This window comes from Zootermopsis nevadensis, unplaced genomic scaffold (assembly GCF_977971745.1).
Source record: "Zootermopsis nevadensis isolate Lab colony 2312 unplaced genomic scaffold, Znev_1.0 Znev_ptg000010l, whole genome shotgun sequence".
Taxonomy (NCBI): Eukaryota; Metazoa; Arthropoda; class Insecta; order Blattodea; family Termopsidae; genus Zootermopsis; species Zootermopsis nevadensis.
Genome location: NW_028259142.1, coordinates 9,076,124 through 9,101,454, shown reverse-complemented (window position 1 = coordinate 9,101,454; position 25,331 = coordinate 9,076,124). Strand labels below are relative to the sequence as shown.

Below are 25,331 nucleotides of genomic sequence, written 5' to 3'. Positions count from 1 at the left end.
TAGCTATCAGATTTATTCATCTTTGTCTTGTAAGAATAGTGTTTTTGGTTTTGTGTGGTTTAATTCAACAGTAAGTAATTTATGCAGTAATTCTACAGTTTGTGGAGAAGTTTAAACTTCATTTGCATTGTGTCACATCTTAAGTGCCATCCTGCTTGTAGAGTGTAACAGTAATGTAAAATTATGCTATTAAATCCAGTGTTAAAGTTCAGACTGCAGCTCCATAATATGGGGATATCCTTTCCACATTCCCATACAATAAATGTTAAAGCAAGCTCATATATTTATAGATCTGATGTATAAATTTCCATATGTACACTTTTAAGTAGTTGATATATTCTCATCAAGTTCCATATTTATAATCTAGGCATTTCTTTCATAGGACCAAGGAAAACTTTTATTCATCATAAATCAGTGTTCCAATGAAGAATGATGCAGTTAAAAATATACACATGTAATCGATCAGCCATCTAGCCAAGACTCAAATTGCGTTCCCCATGGATGCAAGTCAGATGCAATATGCTTATTATGAGTCCTTTATTCCCTTAGAGTGGACATATCAATAATTATGATTAACTGTGTTAATTAGTGAACACTTTTTTGTATTTAATGACACTTTGTCAACTGCATATGTTATGCAATATTGATTGGCAGGATAATTGTAAAAAATTACTTGGAAGTTGTGGCCTAGTTTAAGACATCACAATATTTTTGGAATGACAGAATGGCCAGATTCTGGACTGAGATTTCAACCAAGGTGAATGCGAAGCAGGAATTCTGATCACTGTACTGTAATATTGAGAAGTTAGTGGAAGTGTTGGTACATTTGTTGCAACGTTCTCTGTAACGGAACAGTTTTTGTTAAGTCTCTTTTCTCCATGACATGTTTTTCGGAAGATAAGTGTGAAATATTTTGATGTTACTATCAGATTTTATTACTTCAATATTTGTCTTGTGTTGTAGAGTAAACTTCCTACATTGCTTGCGAAATTGTGCCAATAAAATGTTTATCTTTAAATTGTAGTTCATTGGGGAGTCATTGAGATACACCAAAATGCACCATACCGTACATGTGTTGTTACTACTGTTGCAGCCATCACTGGTCCATGCCTTTCTGAAAGAACTGCCTCTCATCAGTGGCTCCATATTAGTGGGAGAATCAGTAACATATGCGTCGCAAGAACCATGGCTGTTCACAGCCTCTGTGCGGCAGAACATCCTGTTTGGGCAGCTCATGGATAGGAACCGGTACAGACAAGTGGTGAGGATCTGGGCTCTTGAACGAGACTTGCAGCTGTTGCCCCATGGTGACATGACCATTGTGGGGGAGAGGAGTGTCACTCTGAGTGGTGGACAAAGAGCAAGAATCAACCTGGTAAGGTGTGATTGTATTTGTTGTTTACCAGAATTCTACCCAGTTAGTTGCACTATTGTGTTTACACACAAACCAAGTATGCAACTTTAACAAGCAGTTTTTCATAGAATATTTATTAAGATAAATAGATTAATTCTGATAAAATTTCATATGTCAGAGGAAAGGGACCAGTGTCCTGTAATAAATCCATAATAAATTGCAGTTAAGTTTTCAGAAATTGTCTGCCAAGTCATCACAAGTTGTTGGTCATGTAATTAAAGATATCTGTCATTGTGAAGCAGAACCAAGTAATTTATTTCACTGCAAGTGTAAAACGTTTTCCACTTTCAAATGAGCTATTAATTACAAAAATTAAGTATTTGATATTTTCCTTTTGTGTCCCATTTTGAATCTAGAAATACAGTCTTTAAAAGTATGCGAGAATTTGAAACTTTTTTATCACTTGCCAGTCTACAGTATATCATTGATGGATTGAAACACAACTGTCACTTCCCAGCTCCTGACCAGAACTACATCACCCACCACCAGACACAAATGGTAACTGCTACTGAAATTATTCACACACAACAGTATATCTGTATTTAACATCATGCTAATTAATGGTAATTCTTGTGTGTATGTTGATATGTACGTAATATTATTGAACAGCATGCTTTTTGTGCAAATTGTATGGGGAATGGTGTTTCACTGGAAAGAGTCAGAGAATCATAAATTCCAAACACAACAGTTGTCTATAAACTTATTAGCAAAGGCAAGTGTTCTCTGTGTTTAAGAACCTTCATTTCATAATCGCCCATTAGGGCGAGACAACAAGTAAGTGTCACATCAATATGAAATAAGAAGTATTGCTTTGAACATGTTTAACAACATTTTAAAGAGTAAATGATTTTGTTAATATTGCAAAGTGAATTGAGACAGTGAAATATTAAGGCAACGCTATTTAAGGTGCATGCTGTCTAAGATCATAATTTAGAAACTTGCTGGGATACTTGATTTTCGGCTTCTTTGGTCTTCTGATATTGAACACCTTGTAATGAGATGAATTCAAGTAATTGGAAAACACAGCGTGCAAAACTTATTCACAATCTCAAAACTTACATCCATTCCGAAGATTCTGGATTATTATATTAGTGAAAGGAGCAGAGAAAGAGATGATAATAGCAGATGGAATATCTAGTTGTCTTGTTATTGTCCATCGACCATTCACCGTATTTATTTTTTTAACAAAACTTTAGATATTTATTCAGTGTCATCGAACATATCCTTGTATGGCACCTTCTTGGCGGCTTCCGAAAAAATCGCGTGTAGTATTTTGCCTAAGGCGTCATACATGAGCGGCCCAGTTTCAGTCAGGACGAGCTTCCAGTTTTCGTTAATGAATTTGTTCGTGTTATCCCCTGAAAGAGGGAGACATACCATTAGTCTCTGAGGGTTTTGCACAACTTCTCAGCTCACGTAATAATTTCTTTGGAACTACAGAATTTTTTAGATCTCCCAGCAGGTTTTAAAGAACTGCATTTCTCAGCTCAAACAGTATGTAACTAAATTGCACAAGTCTTCAGCTCACGCAGTATTTCGTCTGGGATTGGTAAGGTTCCAAAACTATGTGGCAATTTGTTTTGCTCTGAGTAAGTACTCAACTCGTTTAGTAGTTTGTTAAGAATTTTACAAATACTCGGCTCACCTTTAAATAGGTTTGAAACTCCACAATTTCCCAGCTGCCCTAGATCTTTGTTCCAACTACACAATTTATAGCTCAATTAACATTACTTTTTTTCGAAATTACATTAGAGTTAATCTTTTATTTTGTTTACAACTACAAAAATTCTCAGCTCACATATAGAACTAAAAATTCCCTCACTCACCTAGTATCTTTTTTCCGTTGAACAAGTTATCTAGTTGAATTTTTAAACCATGAGGTACCATCCACAACTTGAAGTCCTTGAGCACTAGGTACACATCTCCTTTACCGAGCTTAGTTAAATTGTAACTGGTCGTATACTTCATATCGCAGTCATCTGGAAGAAAATGAAGGCAACTACAATGTTATCTCAGTGACATAAGATTTTCTTAAACACGTACCAAATATTTTGCTCATCATAAAGAATTTGTTTTTAAAAATGAATTCTGTCGCCCTCTGTGGACTAGTGGTTAATGTGTTAGCCACTGGACCCAAGGTTCCCGAGTTTTTACGGGTGATAAAAACCCGTAGCACAACTTTCTTCTTAGGGGAAGTACAGTCGTCGGTCCCATGTCATAGATTCTCTACTAGATGGCCCTCGCAGACAAATCAGGATTGAGTAGAAATTGTGCTGAGGCAGTGGGCTTGTCACTCACTACTCAAAATGCACTTCAAGACTAATAGGACAAGTTGCCTTGAGCAATTGTCCTGGAATGGGCCAATGATCCAATCCTTCGAGTGGAAATGAATGAAAGAAAGAATGAATGAAGAATAAATTCGCTCCATTGAATTTTATCCTGGATTTTTATGTTTACTTCTGAAGATCGTAACCAAATATCTCTAAAATTCATTCGGGTATCCATGAGATTTTGCAACCGGTGTTTTCTTCTGACATCGGCGCTTGTTAAAGACTATGTTTACGCCGTTATGCCATAACAAACTGACAATAATTCTAAGTGAGAAAGAAAACCTTCCTTAACTTTTATCTCTGAGGTACAAATATTTTTAAAATTCTTTTGTTTCAAACTTGTTTATTATGTACGAGTTCTGACAACCGAATTGAAGAACTTATGCAATAGGTGGCTGCACTGATGAACTGATGCATGTATGATAAATTTACTATATGGTTCTAAAAGCATTAATTCGAACAAAACCAGTTTGATTTATGGTTGAAGTAAGTGTTTTTGGCTGAGTGTTTCATTACGTCTAGTTAATGAGAAAAAATGTTCTTATAAATTTAAACATTACTTCTAAATAATAGGTAAAGAGACATTGAGGTGCCAACACTCAGTTCGCTTGTGAATAAGTGTCTTGCCTAAGTGTAAACCGAATGTATATTACCGTGTCCACAGAAATACATCACCGGTCCTTGTAACAACATGAATGCCACCACTTTAAGATCTTTGTTAATACTATCTTTCCATCCACGTCAAGGTCTGACGAGTTGACTCTTCTACTCAAGCTTTACAATCAACATTTTGCACTTCTGACCTTTCCTGTGCGTGCTACATATTTAAGGTTTCAAGGACATATGAACGTTGGCCATTCAGCAATACAGTCAACACCGTTCCGTTCCCAATCCTAATTGGTTTTATACATTAGTGGAAGTGTTATTCAACTGTAATTATAATTATTCCTACCAAAATACCATCGCGTATGTTATAGAAACGAACGACGACAGACATGCGCTGTAGTGTTATGAACGCACAAAACAATGTCTACCGATAATTTTGTTTTCATAAACTCTTATAGTGTGATGAAAAGGATTAATGAAATAGTGTATAAAGTAAAGAGAAGGCGTTGTAAAATGAGTTAGTCTGGCATTAGACAATATACGTCACTTGAATTAGTTTAACAAACACTGCTCAACACAAAGACAAGCATCAAACTGATTTGTGTCACATCTCTGTTATTCGGCCAAGTGGACATGCACATCTGCGTGACTCCACCAAAAAGACAAAAGTATCTTTTCTGAGTGCATTCCATTATTTATGATACTCGGTCTAGTAACATTTTCAGTCGATGTGCAATGGTTGATGATGCTTCAAAAGAACCCTAAGAAATAAGATTGGAAAGGTTCATTCTTTCGATTATACAAAACTTCCAGTGTTCTTTGGTTCACACACTATTTAACTTCATGTTCTTTATCGTTTAAGAATATCAATTGAGAATAGAAGCAATCTTTCATTTATTATCTGTCATGTAGGCCTATTCATATTTGTATCGCCTTCATTTAAAAAAATAATGTGTTTGCAGATTGCTGCACTCGTATCCACGAAAATGTGTATGAAGGTTTAGAGTAGTCAATAAATCACTTCCTTCAACAAAATATGCCTTCTTCTTCTTCTGTAGCAATACGGCCCTTTAAGTGTAGCCTTGGCCTCTCTTGTGATCGATGCCCTGAGCTTTTATTCTCCAGCCTCTTACACCCACCCGTTTAAGATCAGACTCCACGTCTTCGATCCACCGGAGTTTCGGTCTTCCTTTCTTTAATTTGCCAGGAGGTTTACTATTGATAATCATCTTGCATCCTCTATCATCACTCATATGGAGTATACGTATGTTCAAGCCATTCTATTCTTCTTCCTTTATTACAGCTACAATATCTGAGCTTTTGAACAGCTTCTCCAGCTCGATATTCATTCTAATTCTCCATAGGCCATTGTCACATATTGGACCAAAAATCTGCCTTAAAATTTTCCTTTCCCAGAACATAAGCAATCTTTCAGCTATAGATGTTAAAGTCCAGCATTCAGATCCATACAATATCATAGGTCGTATTACAGTAGTGTGCCATGGATAGCCGTAACCAAGAGGTTAGGGCTAATGAACTATTTTGTTTTCCTTAACTTGCCCTCTTGACCATGCTCAGTTATGTTTCCCCCACCCCTTTACCTATACCTTTCACTCCTTGAGGCTGTGTGGCCTAACTGGGAGATCACTTCGGTACAGGGTTTCACAAGAAACACTTTACAAATTCCGTCTCGGCTCGTCTTTCTAAATTATACTTTGGATTGTGGTTGAGCCCTGTACGGTTGGTCTGCCGGTTGAGACGTCCGCTGTGGTAAGTTTTTTGTTTTACTTATTACTATGTGTTGGTCACCCAGCGGACGCCTCACCAGTGTATATTTTGTTAATTTCGTTTGTAATTCTTTGTATTGTGTTTATAAATGGTAATATGTACTCTTTTAGAGTTTGTGTTCTATGTGGCTATTTTTCATTAAACTGATCCACGCCGATCATATTTAAAGATCTGATTACTGGCCCAGTAGTGTACAACAGCACTTTAAGGTTTTGGTGGATATACCTTTTCCTGAGAACTTGGCCTAGAGCATAGTAGCATTTGTTACCCGCAGCAATTGTTGCTTTTATTTCTGTGAGGATGTCATTACAGCTTGTGATCAAGGAGCCTGGGTATTTGAAAGACTCCACCCTTTCTAATTCCGTCCCAGCAATCTCTACGGCCCCAGGCTCATTGGCTCCGCTCGTCTTGTTCACCATGGACTTGCTTTTGGTGTTGTTAATCTCAAGGCCTACTTTTTTGGCTGCAGTAATTATCTCTTCCACTGGTTCTGTGAGGTACTTCATGCTTCTTCCCAGTGCCACCAAATCATATGCGTAATCGAGTATCTGACAGGTTCTATTAAAGATGTGTCCTCCAGGGTTTGTTTTGATTGCTCTAATTACCTTTTCTAGACAAATGTTAAATAGGTGTGTAGACAGAGGGTCGCCCTGTCGTAAGCCCGCCACTGTTTCAAAGCTGTCAGAGACCCTACCTTGTATTTTCACATTATTACAAGTATTTGTCAGGGTCATTTTCACCAATCGTACTAACTTTGCAGGAAATCCGAATTCTCTCATCATTTTTATTAGAAAATACACCTTCTACCAGCAGAAATTCAATGTAACAATTCAATGTATGTTTGGTTGCCATGCCAGAATTAGAGTGTATTATTAATAGTTAATATGGTAGCTGGTAGATGGCAGCATGGATAATGGGGCAGTCTCCAGATGTTACGTTAAGTATTTCGTAATTACCAGTGACAGATGGCAGCACGAAAACTTCATGCGACCACAGATAGATAACTTCATCTGTGAATATGTAGCCAGGTTCTCTGTAACGAAATCACTGCATTCATTACAAGAAACCGTGATTGTAGAAAAACAACACACAAATCTTCAGAATGGTACAGGTTGATGCATGATGATGGAAATTCTGATGTTGTGTTACCAGTCATAACTCTCTGTATTGTTATATGCGGTGGCTGTTCCTTATCTTGGCTTAATGTGAAATGTGGATATCGAAGAACCAACACGTACCGTACAGGGAAACATGACACTTCTCCTTATTCCTAGTCTTTATCATTTTCAATTATTATTGTTGTTCTCTAATTTTATAAAATGAAAGGACCATTACAATGAACATAACAGTCCGCCACTGATACCTTGAGCAAAATGAGTGCAGTTCACTTTCTCAGATCTGTTTTAAAATTAACCTTATATCAACGTTTATGTCTCTGATCTGCCTTATTACCTTCGTACTTTTGTTAATTTTTTATGCGAATTTCTTATCTCCCCATGCCTGTCACACGCCCCCACAGCCCATTGTCTTAAAAAACAACGTAAATTCCCGATTATACGAGTTTTTCTGGGCAATCGAAATAGTGGGAAATCCGAAAAAATTAAAGAAAACACGGAAATGTACCAATACGTAAGTGTACTTACGGACACACAATCTACTTAAATTCTTAAAATTCTACTCACAAAAAAGAATGTTATGTAAAATGTAATACAGCATAAACCAGGTGTTTTAAAAAAAATTTCAAAGTATGGTAATAACGTTCTATTGTAGTAAACTGCAGATTGTAATATCAATTTGTTCATGTTATTGAATTACATACTGTCACTGTTGTCTTTATCCCTTTTTCTTTAAACGTCCTAACATTTACAAAACATTTCCTAAATTAATTTTTAATTCTTATGTGAATCAGACAGACGACCGATTAATCCGCAACCCTGTTAATTAGTCCCCGAATAATGGAGAGTGTGTCTTATGGTTGAACATACAAATTATGTATCTCCTCAGTGTACAGATTTCCCACTCTCTTGTTATACCTGAAGTATTACACTACATGATCTGTAGCTTCACACGATTAATTATGATGAATTCTTCTCAGGCTACTAAGACCACTTTACACTGCTGGCAGCCGGAAAATAATTTGTTAATTAGCACTTTATTCTCAATAATTATTCTTCCCTAAGATGGGACTCGACGTTTTTTATAACATAAACGTTAATGTTCTACGTGTCAGGAATTATTATCTACGCATTACAAAGTCATTGTACCAGGTGATTGAAAAAGGACTTTACAACTTTAAAAGTGCATATAAACTTATTCAGAAGGCTTACAGAATCAGTTAGGTGTCATTTAGTAGCAAAACAAATCAAGTTTGACTCACGTTGTGCTGTAGTACCGAATTCCGTCACCGCGAGCGCAAGCGGCAGTGCATTTAAAAATGGCTCGAAAATTTTCTCATACCACAGTTAGAAGAAGATGATCAAAAAGGACGCATTCACTTCCAGCAAGACGGCGCACCACCTCACTACCTCACAATAGTCCGGGATTTCCTCAATAACCGTTTCCCAGGTCGGTGGATTGGTCAAACAGGGTCGATAGCATGGCCACCTCGTTCTCCAGATTTGACACCTTTCGATTTATTCTTATGGGGTTTCATTAAAGATCGTGTGTATGTTACACCCTTGCCTGCCAGTCCCACTGAGCTCAAAGCTCGAATCACCGCCGCAGTTGCAGAAGTGACACCGGATAAGCTGGATCGTGTTTGGCAAGAAATTGATTTCAGGTGGGATGTCTGCAGTATCACCAATGGGATTCACATTGAACCAAAATGACTATTTGAGGTAACACATAATTTGTTTTGCTACAGAATGACACCTAACCGATTCTGTAAGCCTTCTGAATAAATTTCTAGACACTTTCAAAGTTGTAAAATCCTTTTTGAATCACTCTGTATTTTAAAACCGGTTTGTTTTGCCTACGGGAAATATGCAAAAATAAAACAAAAACGTGATCTTGTATCTTCATACATCAGTGTGGAGCTTATATCTTAATTGCATCATGCTTGTGTTTCAATACAATACTTTTATTTTCCGTCGTTTACACAAGCTTATTGTTAAAATCATATAAAATTTCACATAAAATTGTTACATTTTAAAATGACATGTTTCGATATACAATCTTATCATCGTCAGGTCTATCAAAATTAAAATTAAAATCTGGTGTATCTGTTGCTCTGCTTATATTGTTTTTGTTTTTACTCGTAAGTAGTAACTGTTACTGTCTGCCATTCAATAACAACGGACACGCACCTCATACACAACCCGATATAGGCACCCAGGCGCGTCTCCAAAAATAAAATCGAAGAAGCCTGGAGATGTAGTAAAAACGAGTAAAAACAAAAACAATATAAGCAGAGCAACAGATACACCAGATTTTAATTTTAATTTTGATAGACCTGACGATGATAAGATTGTATATCGAAACATGTCATTTTAAAATGTAACAATTTTATGTGAAATTTTATATGATTTTAACAATAAGCTTGTGTAAACGACGGAAAATAAAAGTATTGTATCAGTGTGGAGGTTCTTTGATTTTAATTGATAATTTATTTATAAGTGCCAATCTTTCTCTCTCGCTTGATCCATTAGGAAGGTTGTGTGAAGTCTATTTAAGGAACACCCTCTACCGAAGCTTCAGTTGACTCAGGCAGGCAGAACAGATTACGAACCATGAATAAGGCTTTGTGGGACCAAAAAATGAAAACTTATCACAACAGAGAGGTTTCAGGGAAGTTATGACAAAAAATTAGTGACTAAATATTGCAATTTAAGTTTATTACAAACTCTTTCTTGCTACACCAGTACAAATTCTACATTTATGTTTGTTGAAGTAGTGGATTGTGTGTGGCACAGATAATTAGGGAACGTTGAACTGTTGGATAATGCTACCTTCACTACTGTTAAAATACTTTTTAAATGCATCTCTAATGTCACAAGCCTGTTGTGCTGACCTATTATTTGATAGTGATTGATTATATTTATTATGCTCGCATTTTGTGGTGTTGACGATGTAATAGATGGATCATAAATACTTTCCTTCTCAATAATAATATTATGTAACAAGCAACTTTACGATTAAATCAGCTTTATCTGGTTCAGAGTTTCTTAGGTAGTTGGCCGCATCCGGCTACATACATATTGTGGTAACCTTTGTTCGGCGGATGCTACAGTGCCACCAGCTTAAACAATCAGTAAGTTTGTTATTTATTATTCATGGGTATTTTGTGGCCCAAAATAAGCAACAATTATTTCCATTTAAACATCAACTAATTGATCTCTGTGGTGGTGAATTGCTTTATTTGCGGTAGAGACTGGATTATTTAATATTATTCAGACGATCTTAGGCTTCAAACGGTTAGTGTAATACACGTAACTCTGGCATCTTCTCTGAACTATTTCCTCAAAAGATCACGAAAAATATTTCAGTGTCGTGACTTTTAAAATGCAGTGGGAATTATGTGTCCCACCTGCTTAAACAACCAATAAAAAGTAAAGTAAAGAAGTCCAGTTACACGCCATGTAGGTCGCTTGGGGGGAAGAGGTCGTATAGCTCCTACTCATTCTTAGCCTCGGTACTAGATGGGGGTGAGTGGTCATCATCACGCTCCGGCCGCGCTTCACCCCTGGAAAAGCAACGCCGTACAAAATGGACAGGAGGCTGGGTGCGCCCCAGAGCCGGTCTGGATGCAGAGGGTAGAGAAAGAATTATTTGCCTCATCGGGCATCGAACCCTAGTCGTCCAGCCCGCAGCCAGTCGCTATACTGACTGAGCTATCCCGGCTCACTTTAACAGACATTAATTATGCACTTTTTGTTCGTGTTAATTATGATTTAGTGTAAACAGGGATTAATTCCTCAAACAAAGCTAAACAATTGAAATTTGTAACTGTAAGGAGTTGTGTTTTCTTTGCAGTACTTACTGGATTTTTAATTATTACTTAGGCAACATTCGGCTCAAATATTAATTTATAATTAATTTGTTAAGTTCTTTGAAGTTAATTTTCAAAGCAGAGGAAAACGTGTCTGGAAATAAATTACTTAGTTGCGTTCTGTACTGATTGTGAGACCTAATTTCTCACATAAAAACTGTCAACTTGAAGGAAGTTTTAAGAAATAAAGATTCTGTGAATATGACTGTCTTCTGGGTTGTTGCCCCGTGTAGTCTGGTAGAAGTTTACCGACGTTTCAGAGGTCGTTGCTGCATCTATCATCAGGAGATGAGTTAGTAAACTTCTACCAGACTACACTGTAACCGTCCACTGCTCGTGGCCTCGTAACAGCTGCCTTATCAGGGTGTAGGATTGTTAGGGGCTAGCTAGTCGGGATGTAGCTCTTGTCTCAGGTCGTGTTAACGGCCTGATCACACCAGCCAATAATGATTCGGATATAAGTTGGAAGGCACTACAATTTATTTCTATACAATATACAGTATGTCCTAGAACCTCCGCTATCGCGACTTAAAACAAGAGTGAGTCTCTACCCTAATTTTCTTCGGCGCCTGGGTCCCGGGCTTGGTGCGAAGCACCCCCCACTGTCAGAGAGAGACCTCTCACGGACCGTCCAACATGATCCTCCACACTTGCTCCTAAAGGCACTTCTTTGTCTGTCGTAGACGGAGTCGAAATCGGATTGTTACCCAGATGGCCTAAACATGACTTCTAGCTCTTAGGGCTGAAGTCCACCCTTGTTCTCTGCAGGTGGTGCTAAAATCTTACAGAAAGGTTTTGAAATACTGGAAACACACACAAAAGAAAAACTAACAAAACTTAACTACTTCCAGATGAGCGGTTACAACACGGTTCAACAACCCAGAAGACAGCGAACTTAGAATTCGCTGCCATGAAAAACTAAAAACCTAGGAAGATTTTCTGCTTCAAGAAAGTTGTACATTTCAGGATTAAGGAGGCATAACTTAACACTCTTGGATCCACTGACTGTGAAGGAGGTTCGGGCAGTCGAAAGGCATCTGAACATGGCGGCAATAGATATGAAAATGCAAGGGATAAAGGACGCAGTTCTGCAAAACATAAGGTAAAATTTCTATTACAACGGTAGTACTGGCCACGTGTGATTTACTGTCGGCAATATAACCGTATTTTCTCTGAAACTGAGCAATAATGTGGACACTCAAAACGGTCTTGGCGGGAGCAGCTAGACAGTTCGATCCCTCCCGCCACAACCCAAACCTGTAAAGTGATTACACTACACGGCATTCAGTTGTTCTTTCATTATCCTCTATGAAAACTGGTTGCTGGGATACTGGAACGACCTGTTCTTCACGTGCCTGAGCACTGCGGGTCCCAACTATTGTTGGCTTTGATCTATAGACAGTCGGTAGGACTCCTTGGACGAGGGATCGGCCCGTTGCAAGGCCTATACCTGTACACAAGACAGCACAACACAGAAAGACGCGGGCAAACATCCATGGCTTGAGTGGGATTCGAACCCACGATCCCAGTGACCAAGCCTCAGACCGCGCGGCCACTGTGACCCCCTCTATGAATAAGGTAATGATATGCAGTCCTCAAAACAGTTAAGGGGTCAAGTTTACAAAGGGATGTAAAGTTTCTTGGACTGGATCAGAAATCAGCGCACGCTACAGAGTTGTAAACAAGGCCGATATGAGTGCAATTGTGAAAGGTGGGATCAGTTAGAGTTGGTTATTTGAGGGAGAGAAGCCTACGAGAGCAAAGATAGTGAAAACATAAATGAAGGAGGGCAGTGCTTGTGTTTGTTATTGACGATACAGGAATACTGTAGTTATGCAGCGCAATGTGCAAGTTAGGCAAGATGTAAGGACGCAAATAACAGCAATAGAAGCAACACAGGCAGTCACGCTTCTGCAAGAGGGCCGGACACAACGGTATGTTGCCGGTCAGCCGGTGTGGTTCAATCCGTGATATGGCGACTAAGCCACCGATACCAAGACACTGGAAGGGCCATTCGACGTCCAGGACAGGGCAACAACTAATAGGGATGATCGTTTTCTGCGTCTACAAGCCTTGAGGCACCGCAAAGATACTGCACGGTCCTCGCAAAATGACCATTCCCGAGCTACAGGTCGAGAAGTGTCTGACCAAACAGTGAGAAACCGTCTTCGAGAAGTGGATCTGCGGTCCAGGCGTCCTGCTAGAGTGCCCCGATTGACGAGGGAGCATAAACGAGAGCGAAACGTTCGCCCAAGAACATCAACATTGGCAACTGCGTCATTGCCGCAATGTCCTTTTCGCCGACGAGTGTAGATTTATGCTGCAGGGCAACAATGGACGTGTCCGAGTTTGGCGACGGCCAGGAGAGCGTTTTCTACCAGTCACAGTTCAGGAAAAGTCAGTTTTGGTGGTGGCTCCATAATGGTGTGGGCCGGTATTTCGATTGACGACAAAATCAACCTCGTCGTCATCAGAACTGCGCGGCGTTACATTCTCGAGGTGCTGGAACCTCATATGCATTCTCGTGCACTGGAATTTGGAGAAACTTTTCTCCTAATGCCTGACAATGCCAGCCCTCACGTTGCAAAAATCGTCAGGGAGTACTTCCAAGACCACAATATCGCCATTTTACCACGGCCAGCTCGCAGCCCAGACACTAACGCTATTGGGCATGTGTGGGACGTACTGGTAAGAAGCGTCAGAGACCGACAGAACGCACCCACCACACTGCGGGATCTGGAAAATGCCCTTTTGGAGAAATGGGAGCAAATTCCCCAAATCGACATCCGGAGGGTGCCTCAACGCTGAACAGCTGTCCTTCGAGTTGAAGGGGGTCCAACCTCCTACTAAGCGCAAAAAGAGTTTGAAATTGTGTCACAAAAACTTGATGCAAATAAAACTTCCATTCTGCTTTTGTGATTAGTTCAAAACTGTTCAGTGTAACAATATTTTAGTTGTGTTTTCTGTTACAAAGAGGCCTGTTCTTGTTTAAATAAAGGTCTATTCTCTAAACTATCCACATTTTAATAAATTTGACAAAGCCCTAGAAAATTTACGACCATTTGAAATCCTGACCCCTTAATTGTTTTGAGGAGTGTATGATCCGATTGCCCAGCAATGTATAGTACTAATGTCGAAACCACGTGGGCAGAATGTTACACTAAATTCCTTCCTTCAAAATCAGAATTCATCATGATTGGGAGAACCGAGGTTTCCACATAGATGAGTTTTTACACCACGTAGACTTTTCGGAGTAACTTCCTGCTGTCAATTTTTGGGTACAAGACTTTTACCCTAATTACGGAGATGACAATTTCCACCGGAATGTTGGAAACCACACGTAACAATACTAGACGTAGGAACTCAGTGGACACCACTATCAGGTGAAAATAAAAGGTATGTTACGTAAATCTCACCCTTATCATTGGTAACTGAATCACATAGAAGCAGTTTTAAATATGAAGACCAGTCACGGCCAGTGTAATTTCAAGAGGAATAATGAGTCAAATATACACCGACCTATATCCTCATACTCGGGAATTAAACATCATTAATATTAAGGATTTACTCAGAATTATTATTATTATTATTAATATTTAGTGTTCTGTCTGACGACAGGTCCATTGCTCTGCCCAAAAAGAGTTCGCCAGTTTTTCGTATTCTCAGCTTCTCTTTTTAACACCTGAAACTTCATCTTCTTTCCTTGTTTGAGATCGTCAGTTAGCTGTATCAGTCTTCTTCCCAATCTTCACTTTCCTTCAACCTGGCCTTCGATGATATCACTCAGTATTCCATTCCTTCTCATAATATGTCCCAGCCAGTTAGCTTTCCTTCGTGTAATCGCCTGCAGAATGTTTTTTTGCTCGTTGACTCTCCTCAATACTTCTTCGTTGGTCACTCGATCCGTCCACCTGATCTTCTTTATTCTTTTCCAACACCACATTTCAAAACTCTCCAGGTATTTCTGTTCTTTCTTCCTGAGTGTCCAAGTCTCTGTTCCATACAGCGCGACACTCCATACGTAACACTTCACTAGTTTCTTCTTCATCTCCAAGCCCAACTTGCTGGTCAGAAGTACGTATCCTCTTCTTGACGAAAGCTGTTTTGGCCATGGCTATCCTTGCTTTTACTTCCTTGGTGCACAGAGCGTCCGTCGTGACTATGCTTCCCAAGTACTTGAAATGCTCCACATTCTCCATCTGTTGGTTTCCAATTACAACGTTCAATGGTTCTGCTATCGGTACTATCCTCATTACCTTTGATTTTTCAATGTTGATTTCCATTCCATACTCTCTACCTGTATCCACTAACTTGTCCATCATGTTCTGTAATTCCTCCTCTTCCTTCGCCAATACTACTAAGTCGTCTGCATACTTTACAGTCGTTATGACTCATCCTCCAATTTTGAAGTCTCCTGTTACCTCCAGAGCTTCCTTGGCAAGCCATTCCCCGTACAGGTTAAAAAGAATTGCATTCCATACTATCTACATTTTTCCACTAACTTGTCCATCATGTTCTGTAATTCCTCCTCTTCCTTCGCCAATTCTACTAAGTCGTCTGCATACTTTACAGTCGTTATGACTCATCCTCCAATTTTGAAGTCTCCTGTTACCTCCAGAGCTTCCTTGGCAAGCCATTCCCCGTACAGGTTAAAAGAATTGCATTCCATACTATCTACATTTTTCCACTAACTTGTCCATCATGTTCTGTAATTCCTCCTCTTCCTTCGCCAATACTACTAAGTCGTCTGCATACTTTACAGTCGTTATGACTCATCCACCAATTTTGAAGTCTCCTGTTACCTCCAGAGCTTCCTTGGCAAGCCATTCCCCGTACAGGTTAAAAAGAATTGCATTCCATACTCTCTACCTGTTTCCACTAACTTGTCCATCATGTTCTGTAATTCCTTCTCTTTCTTCGCCAATACTACTAAGGCGTCTGCATACTTTACAGTCGTTATGACTTATCCTCCAATTTTGAAGTCTCCTGTTCCCTCCAGAGCATCCTTGGCAAGCCATTCCCCGTACAGGTTAAAAAGAATTGGTGATAAGCAGCATCCCTGTCTTACACCTCTACCTATCTCAACACTGTTGGTGTCTCCTGAGTCCAGTCTCACTTCGACTTTTTGCTGCATGTACAGGTTTTCGATTAGTCTTCTATCTCTCCAATCAATTCCAATTCTCTGTAAGATCCTCATTAATTTCTTCCATTTTACTCGATCGAAAGCCTTCTTCCAGTCGATGAAGCAGGCACATACCCCTTCCTTGACATCGAGATCTCTCTCTTAAATTATTCTCGTAACTCCAATGGCATCTCTGGTACCTCTTCCTCTCCTGAATCCAAATTGGTCGTCTCCCATCACTTCCTCTACCTTCTTTTCTAGGCTTTTAGTCAGTAATAATCCGCTAAATAATCAGCTAATCCAATCAACAGATTCAGATAAAACGTTTACCATTAGTATCAATATTATAAGGAACCTGATAGCAGCAATCGCGAGAAATAAATCCGTCGGACCAAATGGCATCCCCGGGGAAATTTTAAAGTTAGGCGGGGAAGCAATGATTTCATACCTTGCGAGACTGCTGAACAACAATTCTATCCCAGGGGACTGGAAGAAGGCTATAGTGGTTTCTATTTATAAAGGGGGAGATCGATCGGTAGTTGGGAACTATAGACCGGTCAGTTTAACCTCAGTGGTTTGCAAGCAAATGGAGCACGTTATAGCAGGTTATCTAAGGCAAGTCTGGGAAAGGAGTGAGTGGTTATATGAGGGTCAACATTGGTTTAGACTCATGCGAAAGTTAAGTAATCACGGTTTGTCAGGATGTTGTTGATTCATTGGACGAGGGAATCAGGACTAATGCGGCTATAATAGATTTCTCAAAGGCATTCGATTTAGTCCCACACGATAGGCTGATTACAAAAATTGCTGCAACCGTTGTGGATATGAGGGTAGTGGTATGGGTAAAGGAATTTCTCTTAGGACGTTCGCAAAGAGTTAGAGTGGACGGACAACTATCTCATGAAGTCAGGGTAACGTCAGGAGTGCCGCAAGGGAGCGTATTACTTCCCTTACTATTCCTAGCTTATGTTAATGATATTTGGAAAAACATTGATTCAAATATACGGCTTTTCGCTGATGATTGTATAATATACAGGAAAATAATGGATAGTAGTGACATTGATAAGTTACAGACAGATTTGAATAGGTTATGGGAATGGGCGGTAGAAAATGAAATGAAGATAAATCCAGGTAAAAGTAAAGCAGTCAGCTTCAATAGAGCTAGGGTGAAGGATAGGCTGAGGTACTTTTTCGGGGATAAATTAATTCCAGAGGCAAATAGCTTTAAGTACTTAGGAATACTTATTCGCAGTGATATGAGCTGGGCAGATCATGTAAATTATACACTAATTAAAGCATGGAAGGCTCTCCATTTCGTGATGCGTATACTAAAAAAGCGAAATAACAATACGAAACGTTTAGCTTATATTTCGCTAGTGAGACCGATACTTGAATATGGAGCTGTGTGTTGGGACCCTTACAGGGAAGGGCAGGTAAGAGCCCTAAATGGGTGCAGAAAAGAGCGGCTAAATTTGCAAATTTCACGAACGAATCTGGTTGGGAAACATTGGCACAGCGTAGATTGATAGCCCGAATGTGCGCCCTTTTCAAAGCATACACGGGGGGCCGTGCTTGGAAAACGATAGGGGATAGATTACTAAAGCCATGCTACCTGGACAGGGACGATCGTGGTCGGAAAATTATGACTAGGAAACAAAGAACGGATGTAGGCAAATATTCCTTTGTAAATAGGACCATAAGAAGCTGGAACCAATTACCTCTAGGCGTGCTAGCGTCTTTCCCCTGTAAATTAGGCACCTTTATAAAGAGGGTCAGAAAAGTAATTACAAGCAAGGGCTTACTAAGTGTTGATTAGATGGTGATAAGGGAAGTGAAGTGTCTTATTCTCCAAGTGATGAAGGGCTGTAGTTTTTTGGGATAAAAGTTTCATGTACTGAGAGCGGACTTTATATTCTACTCTAAGTATTGTGTTTAATTATTGGATGTGTGTTTTCGTACTGTGTGTCAGTTGTTTTATTTTGAGTGTGGTATGTTGTATTGTTGTGTCTCATTGTTTTGTTGTGTGAGTGCATCAGTTCATGACGTATGTTATTCATAACCGTTATTGTCTTATGTCTAGTTGGTATTAATTTTTAAGTTAAGTACTTTAGGTTAGATGGTTCTGTAATCTGATGAGTTGTTTTATTTTGAGTGGGATGTGTTGTTTTGTTGTGTCTTATTGTTTTGGTTGTCTCTTATGGTTTTCTTTTATTGTTTTGTTCTGTTTCATTATTCTGTTGTGTCTTATTGTTTTTGTTTTGTCCTTTTTGTATTGTTTTGCTCCGTCTCATTGTGTTGATGTATCTCATTCTTTTGTTCTGTCTCATTGTTCTGTTATCTTATTGTTTTTGTTGTGTCTTATTGTTTTGTTGTGTCTCATTGTTTTGTTGTGTCATATTCTTTTATATCTTTTTGTAGGTCACTGCCACCGGGTATAAACCCATTTGCAGTCAATAATAAATAATAGTATTCTAGTCAATATCTTCGCCGCATGTGAGATTAGGCTGATGGTCCTGTAATCGCTGCACTTCTTGGAATTCTTTTTTTTCTGTAATGCTGTCATTATTACTTCCCGAAAGTCCTTGGGCCACTCACCGGAGACACATATCTTGTTAACGAGTCTAGCAGGAAGAGAGGAGCTATACCTCCACTCACCCCAAACGCCTACATGGCGTATAGCGGGACAAACTTTACTTTAACGAGTCTAGCAAGAACCTTCACTCCTTTCTCTCCAAGTTCTTTCAATAAGTCCGATGGGATTTCATCATCTCCCGTAGCTTTTCTTCTTATCATATCCTTTATGGCCCTCTCTACCTCGCTCTTCAGTAATTATAGATCAATTAATTATTTAAACTATTAAATGGCAATGATTCAACTACAGTTGTTATATTTTTGGTGATTTTAATAAGATTAAAGAATATTCATAAATGGATTCACAATTGTGGCCTATTTCAAGTCACTTAACTGAAGAAAAAAGACGAAAACCTCTGAAAAGAAACACAGGATTGTCGTTAGTGGTGTTCAGTTCATGCAGCCTGTTGTAAATATTTGCAATAGCACAAACAATAAAACTGCAACACAGTCTCACACAACAATATTAAAAAAGTATTTATAACTTTTATGTTACAAGATAAATCTGTTCATGTTGTCATGTAGGACTGTAACAGGATTTTTTACTTTAACTTTCTTGCATAGTAGGCAGGTGTGTCGTCCGTGAACGAACGAGTTGTTCCGCATGAAGTTTAACAATAGGCTCGTTGTTTCTCTCCAAACCCGACCTCAACACCCACTAGGCGTAATGGTCTGACGAGTTGGTTGGCCACGTGTCATTACGATTGTCTCTGATCCAGACAAACCGTACCTTTTCTCCAATAATATTCAGTTACAGACTAATCGCCATATCATCTGCATTGCTTTACCTTGCTTTCGAGAGGCTTGGTTGATATGGGACATTTTCGCTTTAGATATTAACCATTACACTCGTGTGTGAAAGACCGGAACATATTTCGTTCAAAATGGTACCGTTTCAGCTTTTCTTTAAAAACAAAGTTTTCATTTGCGTTCTCAAGTAAGTCAATAATATAAACTTACTCCTTCAATCGCCCTGATGATAGAGGGAACAAGGACCTCTAAAACTCTGGTACACATCTATCAGACTACACAGCGCTACAAACCTAAAAACAGCTGTCTTCGAAACAATTCTTCAGATCATACTTATTTATTGTTACTTTTTAAATCCACAAATTACTATACGTACCAAAACAATTTCTCCAAATTTTCAAAAAAGGCATATTGATTATTTGGGCTAGTTTTTCATTCAAATTATTTTATAAACTAGAGCTACGCGCTCCTTTCGGAGCGCTTTCTCTAATCTGATATTTTACTTCTTTACGTCGCTGTTCAGAGGCCAACTGTTTTGTTCAGTCAACTTTCCACCCTTGCAAATCTTCGTCTGCTTTTTTCCCTTCTGTTCTTATTGAATATGTTTTTCTGCGTTTATCAATTTAAGTCTCCCTTCGCTTTTCTTTATTTGTTAGATAGGCGTGATGTTTAAGTTGTTACGTCGCTATTCAGAGGCCAACTGTTCTTGGTCAGCCAACTTTCTGCGTCTAACCCAATCCTTACATAGCTTTGTTTTTTCTCTTCTGTTCTTGGTGAATAAGTTTTTCTACGTTTATCAATGTAATTCTTCCTTCGCTCTTCTTTATTTCAGAGTCTGATGTAGTAGTTTTTACGTCGCTGTTCAGAGGCCAACTGTTCTTGGTAAGTCAACTTTCTACGTCCAGCCCCGCCCTTGCAAATCTTCGTCTTAAAATCGATCATAATAGTTTTCGTAATCGTAATATACCGAGTATATATGAGTAGTATTATTAATATCACTTTGCCTTGTTGCAGTTGTTGGATTTGGTACTTCAAATAGTTGATAACGTTTTTCGCTTTTCTGATGATTTAGGCCAACTGTCAGTCAATTTTTAATAAAGCGACGTGCTGCTTGTAAAGCAGTGATAATGCGACTGGCTTGGTAGTGAAGCGTAAGCCTACTTATGCAACAAGAAAAAATCAAGTTTTAACAAATTTATTGAACAAAATTTAACGTAAAAATGTTAAGTAGACAACAATTGTTTGAAATACAGCTATACTATTGAGAAGAATGGGCTTGCCTGTTATGAGATAACATTTTACCAAACTGAGGTTTAACTCCAGTACTCCCTATCATCAAAATTGACTGTAAATGCTGACTTGTATTGAGATTTTACATATTTCATCTTTGAAAATGTCTTTTCACACAAGTAGGTGCTGCCAAACACAGATATAAATCACCGAGCATATGATCTTAATTGACCGTATTCCTCGCTTTAAAGACACTTATAGAATTCTATTAGATTCTTCTCTTGAAATTTGCTTTTTAGCATGTCATCACACTGCAGAGTAATCACTTCCAATTGAAGGTTAGGTGGAAGTTTCTCAATTGTACAGTCAAATTGATTTTGAAATATGGAAATGTCTTCTGCACTTGCATCAAGATACGAAACACGCTGCTGGAACTGTAGTTTGAGTTCAGAAAATATATCCGCTGCACATTTGTGCGGGAATAGAGATTTCACTTCTTTTAATTTTTGACAGCATGGGAAATGCACAAAGCAGTTTGAAATATCAAAGAATTTAAATATGTAAAATACGTTCTTAACTCGCGGGCCGTACAAAAAGAGGCGGCGGGCCGGATTTGGCCACGGCCGTAGATTTCCGACCCCTGGGCTAGACAACCATGGCTCGTATCTTTGCTGGAGTCCAGACCGCCTCCGAGACCCAATCACTTTCCCACCTAATGGGTACCAAAACTCTTTCTCCGAGTAAGACGTCTGGAGCATGAAGCTGATACCCCATTTGCATTTAGTGTCTACATTAAGGACACATTGAGCCTTATCTTTATTGCCCAACACGTCATCAAGATGTAATGCTTAAATACAAGAAAAATTTTCTTTTGTATTTTATCGTACACGTTCAGGAATTAAACCCTGTGACTTCTTGTTAACGTCGTTCAGAAATTTAACTGATGTTTCTGTCTACAGTTTCGACCTCGACAAGCAAAATATCACGGCAGAAGTCCTAGTCCCAGAGGCACATTTCACTGGCAATTATGAACTGGATGGCAGGCTAGTGGCTCTCCCGATAACTGGCAAGGGAACCCTCGACGCCACGCTTTGTAAGTCACTACGACACTGTTTATATGTGAGCTGGAACACATTTTCTGGAAGACGTATACGTTGCAAGCAAATTTATTACGGAAAACAATTGCACCAATAAAGAGGATAAGGCAGTATCATAAACAAGCCAAAATTAAATATTAATTTAATATCAAGAACTTTACTTAATTAAAACTTTATTTTTATTTGTAGTGTTCTGTCTGACGACAGGTCCATATGAACATCCTTTTCTCGGACTGGGACCTGTTCATATACGTTCTTGGCAGAGATGATCAGAAGTGGTTTGCCATTGCCTTCTTCTGTGTGTGAGTGGAGTAATTGTTGGGGTGCCACGGAGAAACCGGGGAAGCCCCCGGAGGAAAACTCCGTGATGCCTAGACCACGGCCTTGCCCAACACAAGTTATAAATTTGAGCATCACCGGGAATTGAACCCGGGACCCCAGGCTTACAAGGCTAGTGTTCTGACTGCTAGACCACCGTGGCGGTAATTAAAACACATATATATAATTTTGTTTCTTGTTTTGTGTGGATATGAAAATTGATCTCTTGCACCTCGTGAATCAACAAAGATTGAGGGTGTTCAAGAAAATACCCTGATGAGAATATCTCGATAAAGGAAAGACAGGTCCGTAGCTCAGGCGATAATCGCCTGTTTCTAATATCAGACAATAGGGTTTTCTCCCAGTACAATCCATACGGGAATTGTGGTGCAAGAAGTGATAATTTGACAGATTTTTATTGGAGTACTTCCGTTTCCGGCTGTCAAAATCATTCCACCATTTCTCCACATTCACTCACGCATCATCTTTCGAACAGACTATACTGTGCTACAACCCTGAAGCCCGCGGGGGGAGGGGTGAAAATATGACAACAGAATGTGTGGCGGCCATAGATTCCGGTTGGAGCATATTACAATTTATCTTACAGAATTGAATTCCAAAGGAGAAAATGCATTAAACGTGCTCATAGCAAAACAATTTTGAGATGATACTGGACAATTTTATATTTCGCAACAAATTATTTGTTTTTAAACACAAAGCTCTCGATCACAGTGGCATTGAGGCCTCATGAATAAAGGCTTATGAATTTATAAATATGAACGTTTGGCGATACGGTGTTTGCTGAAGTCACTTCTATAGTAAATAACCCAATCTGTTGCCTTTCAGATGACCTCTACGTCAAGTATAAAAAGTAAAAGTAAAGTTTGTCCCACTATACGCCATGTAGGCGTTTGGGGTGAGAGGAGGTATAGCTCCTCTCTTCCTTGACCTCGGCACTAGATGGGGGTGAGTGGTCAGCATCACGCCCCGGCCGGCTTTACCCCCGGGAAAGGACCCCCGGTACCCATTGTAGAGGAGGCTGGGTGGGCCCCAGAGCCGGTCTGGACGCAGAGGCTAGAGGAAAAATCCTCTGCCCTCGTCGGGGATCGAACCCCGGTCGTCCAGCCCGTAGCTAGACACTATACTGACTGAGCTATCCCGGCTCATTCTACGTCAAGTATACAACTGGTTATAACCTTACGAAGATGGACGACGGCGAAGTGTACCTCGTTCCTACTGACTATTATATACAGTTCCAACCCAAAAATTTGAAAGCTAAATTGGGAAACCTGTTTAACGGAAACTAATTACCAGGTAAGCTCACAACCACCGCAGTTTCAAACCTGGCAGCACAGACGCGCAGGCTGATAACACGTCTGTTTCAGGAGACAGCATGAACGCTTTTATCAACGAAAACAGGCACGCCGTGCTGAAAGAAGTTGGGCAGCCTACCTACTACGCCCTAGGTCTCATCGTGCACACCATACTCAGTGCAGCCGCAAAAACGGTGACCTACAAGGATATATTCGACGACACAGAATGAAGACATCCACGTCTGGTTAAAAAGAAGTGATATAGTGTACGGGAGCTAGACGAAACGGGAGAAGTACCCTTCGACGTAAATTAAGATAACACAAAGATATTTAACTCGATTTACAGCAGCTGCACTTTAGCCATTATGTACTATCGATAAGGACTTTATAGTTAGGACGTAGGGTTATCCTACTGGGCGTGCCGCCAACATAAACTCAGTAAAAATGTAAAATAAAACAAAATATAACAAAGAAACATAAGATTAATAACATCTTTGTAAAAAATCGAAATTTGAAAAAATAATCATCACTCGCACGTGGATTCAAACGCAAAAGATCCGCCTCACTAACATTCCTTCAGGCAACACGAAGAGCATTTTTCGTTTTACAAATTTTTACTGCGCGACTATGCTTGCATTACTGAATCTTCAAGAAACACGTGTTACATCTCGACAAAGAAATTCAGTAATTGCTGACCCATGATTGACGTTAAAAGATCAAGTGCCGTACGGAATATTTTTGTTTCGGTTCTTATATTTTTTAAAACTAAATATCACCAGAGATTTGTAACATTAAATGCTATCACAGAACACTTTCACGGCTTCCATTACCGAATAATTAACATCAAAGAAGAACCGATCGGTCATGACTATTAGCCTGTGGCTTGCTAGACGCATCAAGGGCTCTTGTTAAGCTTCGAACGTTCACTTTGAGCCAACAACCTCATCTTCCCCGTTTGTCTTCCGCGAAGAACCACTGAGTATATGTGACAAATTAGTAGAGTTAAGCGGCAACAGTTTTCAACAAACCACCAAGAATTCAGAACGGACATGATATGGAAGTTGGCGTATTATAACCGGCGCAATTATTTCTCTCCAATTAATTTCTATCCACATTGATGAACTAGTTAGTCTAAGGCTTCATATTATGTTTTGTGTTTTAACAACATGCGATCAGAAAGTTTCAAGACTGCGCCTATATAAACCCGTACACTTATCTCAGGTATTAAATTCATCCATCACCCTCGAAGTAGTTCCCCTGGGAGTGAGCACAACGATCCCAGCGCCACTGCCAAGCCTGAAAGCATCCCTGGAAATCTTTCTTTGTCAGCCTGTCAAGCACCATCTGCGATTCTGCCTGAATCTCTTCTATCGTCTCAAACCTCCTTCCCTTTAGCTGAATTTTCATCTTTGGGAAGAGGAAGAAGTCACACGGCGAATAAGGTGGGTGCGGGATGACGGCCATGGTGTTTGAGGCCAAAAACTACCGAACTTTGAGGGCGGTGTGCGCTGGCGTGTTGTCATGATGCGTCGCATGTGGAGTTCTTCCTTTAGAATCAGCTGACAGGTCCCATAGCATATCCCAACAATGTCGCACAAGTCGTTGATGGTACGACGTCGATCTTCGTGAATGGTCTGCCGAATCTTCGTAACATTTTCGGGCGTTGTGCTCGAAGATGGTCGTCCAGAACGCTCGTCATCATCGACAGAGGTTCGGCCATTTTTAAAACGTGAATGCCACACAAA

At 39.5% G+C, this 25,331-nt stretch overlaps 1 protein-coding gene and 2 long non-coding RNA genes across 3 annotated transcripts in view; 2 read left to right on the top strand and 1 right to left on the bottom strand.

The window, feature by feature from the left end:
* The window catches only part of LOC147874230 (uncharacterized), a 74,053-nt gene extending 70,630 nt beyond the window's left edge, over positions 1-3,423 (bottom strand). The window contains exon 1 of the long non-coding RNA XR_015534430.1: positions 3,378-3,423. This is a non-coding gene — a long non-coding RNA (uncharacterized LOC147874230). The remainder of the gene's footprint in view (positions 1-3,377) is intronic.
* On the top strand, positions 61-2,486 carry LOC147874231 (putative multidrug resistance-associated protein lethal(2)03659). The gene is made up of 2 exons (XM_087346080.1): positions 61-1,375; positions 1,825-2,486. Exons 1-2 carry the CDS (start codon positions 1,055-1,057, stop codon positions 1,840-1,842), a joined length of 339 nt encoding a protein of 112 aa, XP_087202206.1. The 5' UTR covers positions 61-1,054; the 3' UTR covers positions 1,843-2,486.
* A 19,721-nt stretch (positions 3,424-23,144) lies between the features above and the next one.
* Positions 23,145-24,519, top strand: LOC147874229 (uncharacterized). Its single transcript, XR_015534520.1, has 2 exons — positions 23,145-23,587; positions 23,659-24,519. It is a non-coding gene; the product is annotated as an uncharacterized LOC147874229 (long non-coding RNA).
* Positions 24,520-25,331: the final 812 nt, after the last annotated feature.

What these genes read in the sequence shown, in the direction of transcription:
- LOC147874231 (XM_087346080.1), top strand. Translation starts at nt 1,055, where the DNA reads ATGCACCATACCGTACATGTGTTGTTACTACTGTTGCAGCCATCACTG.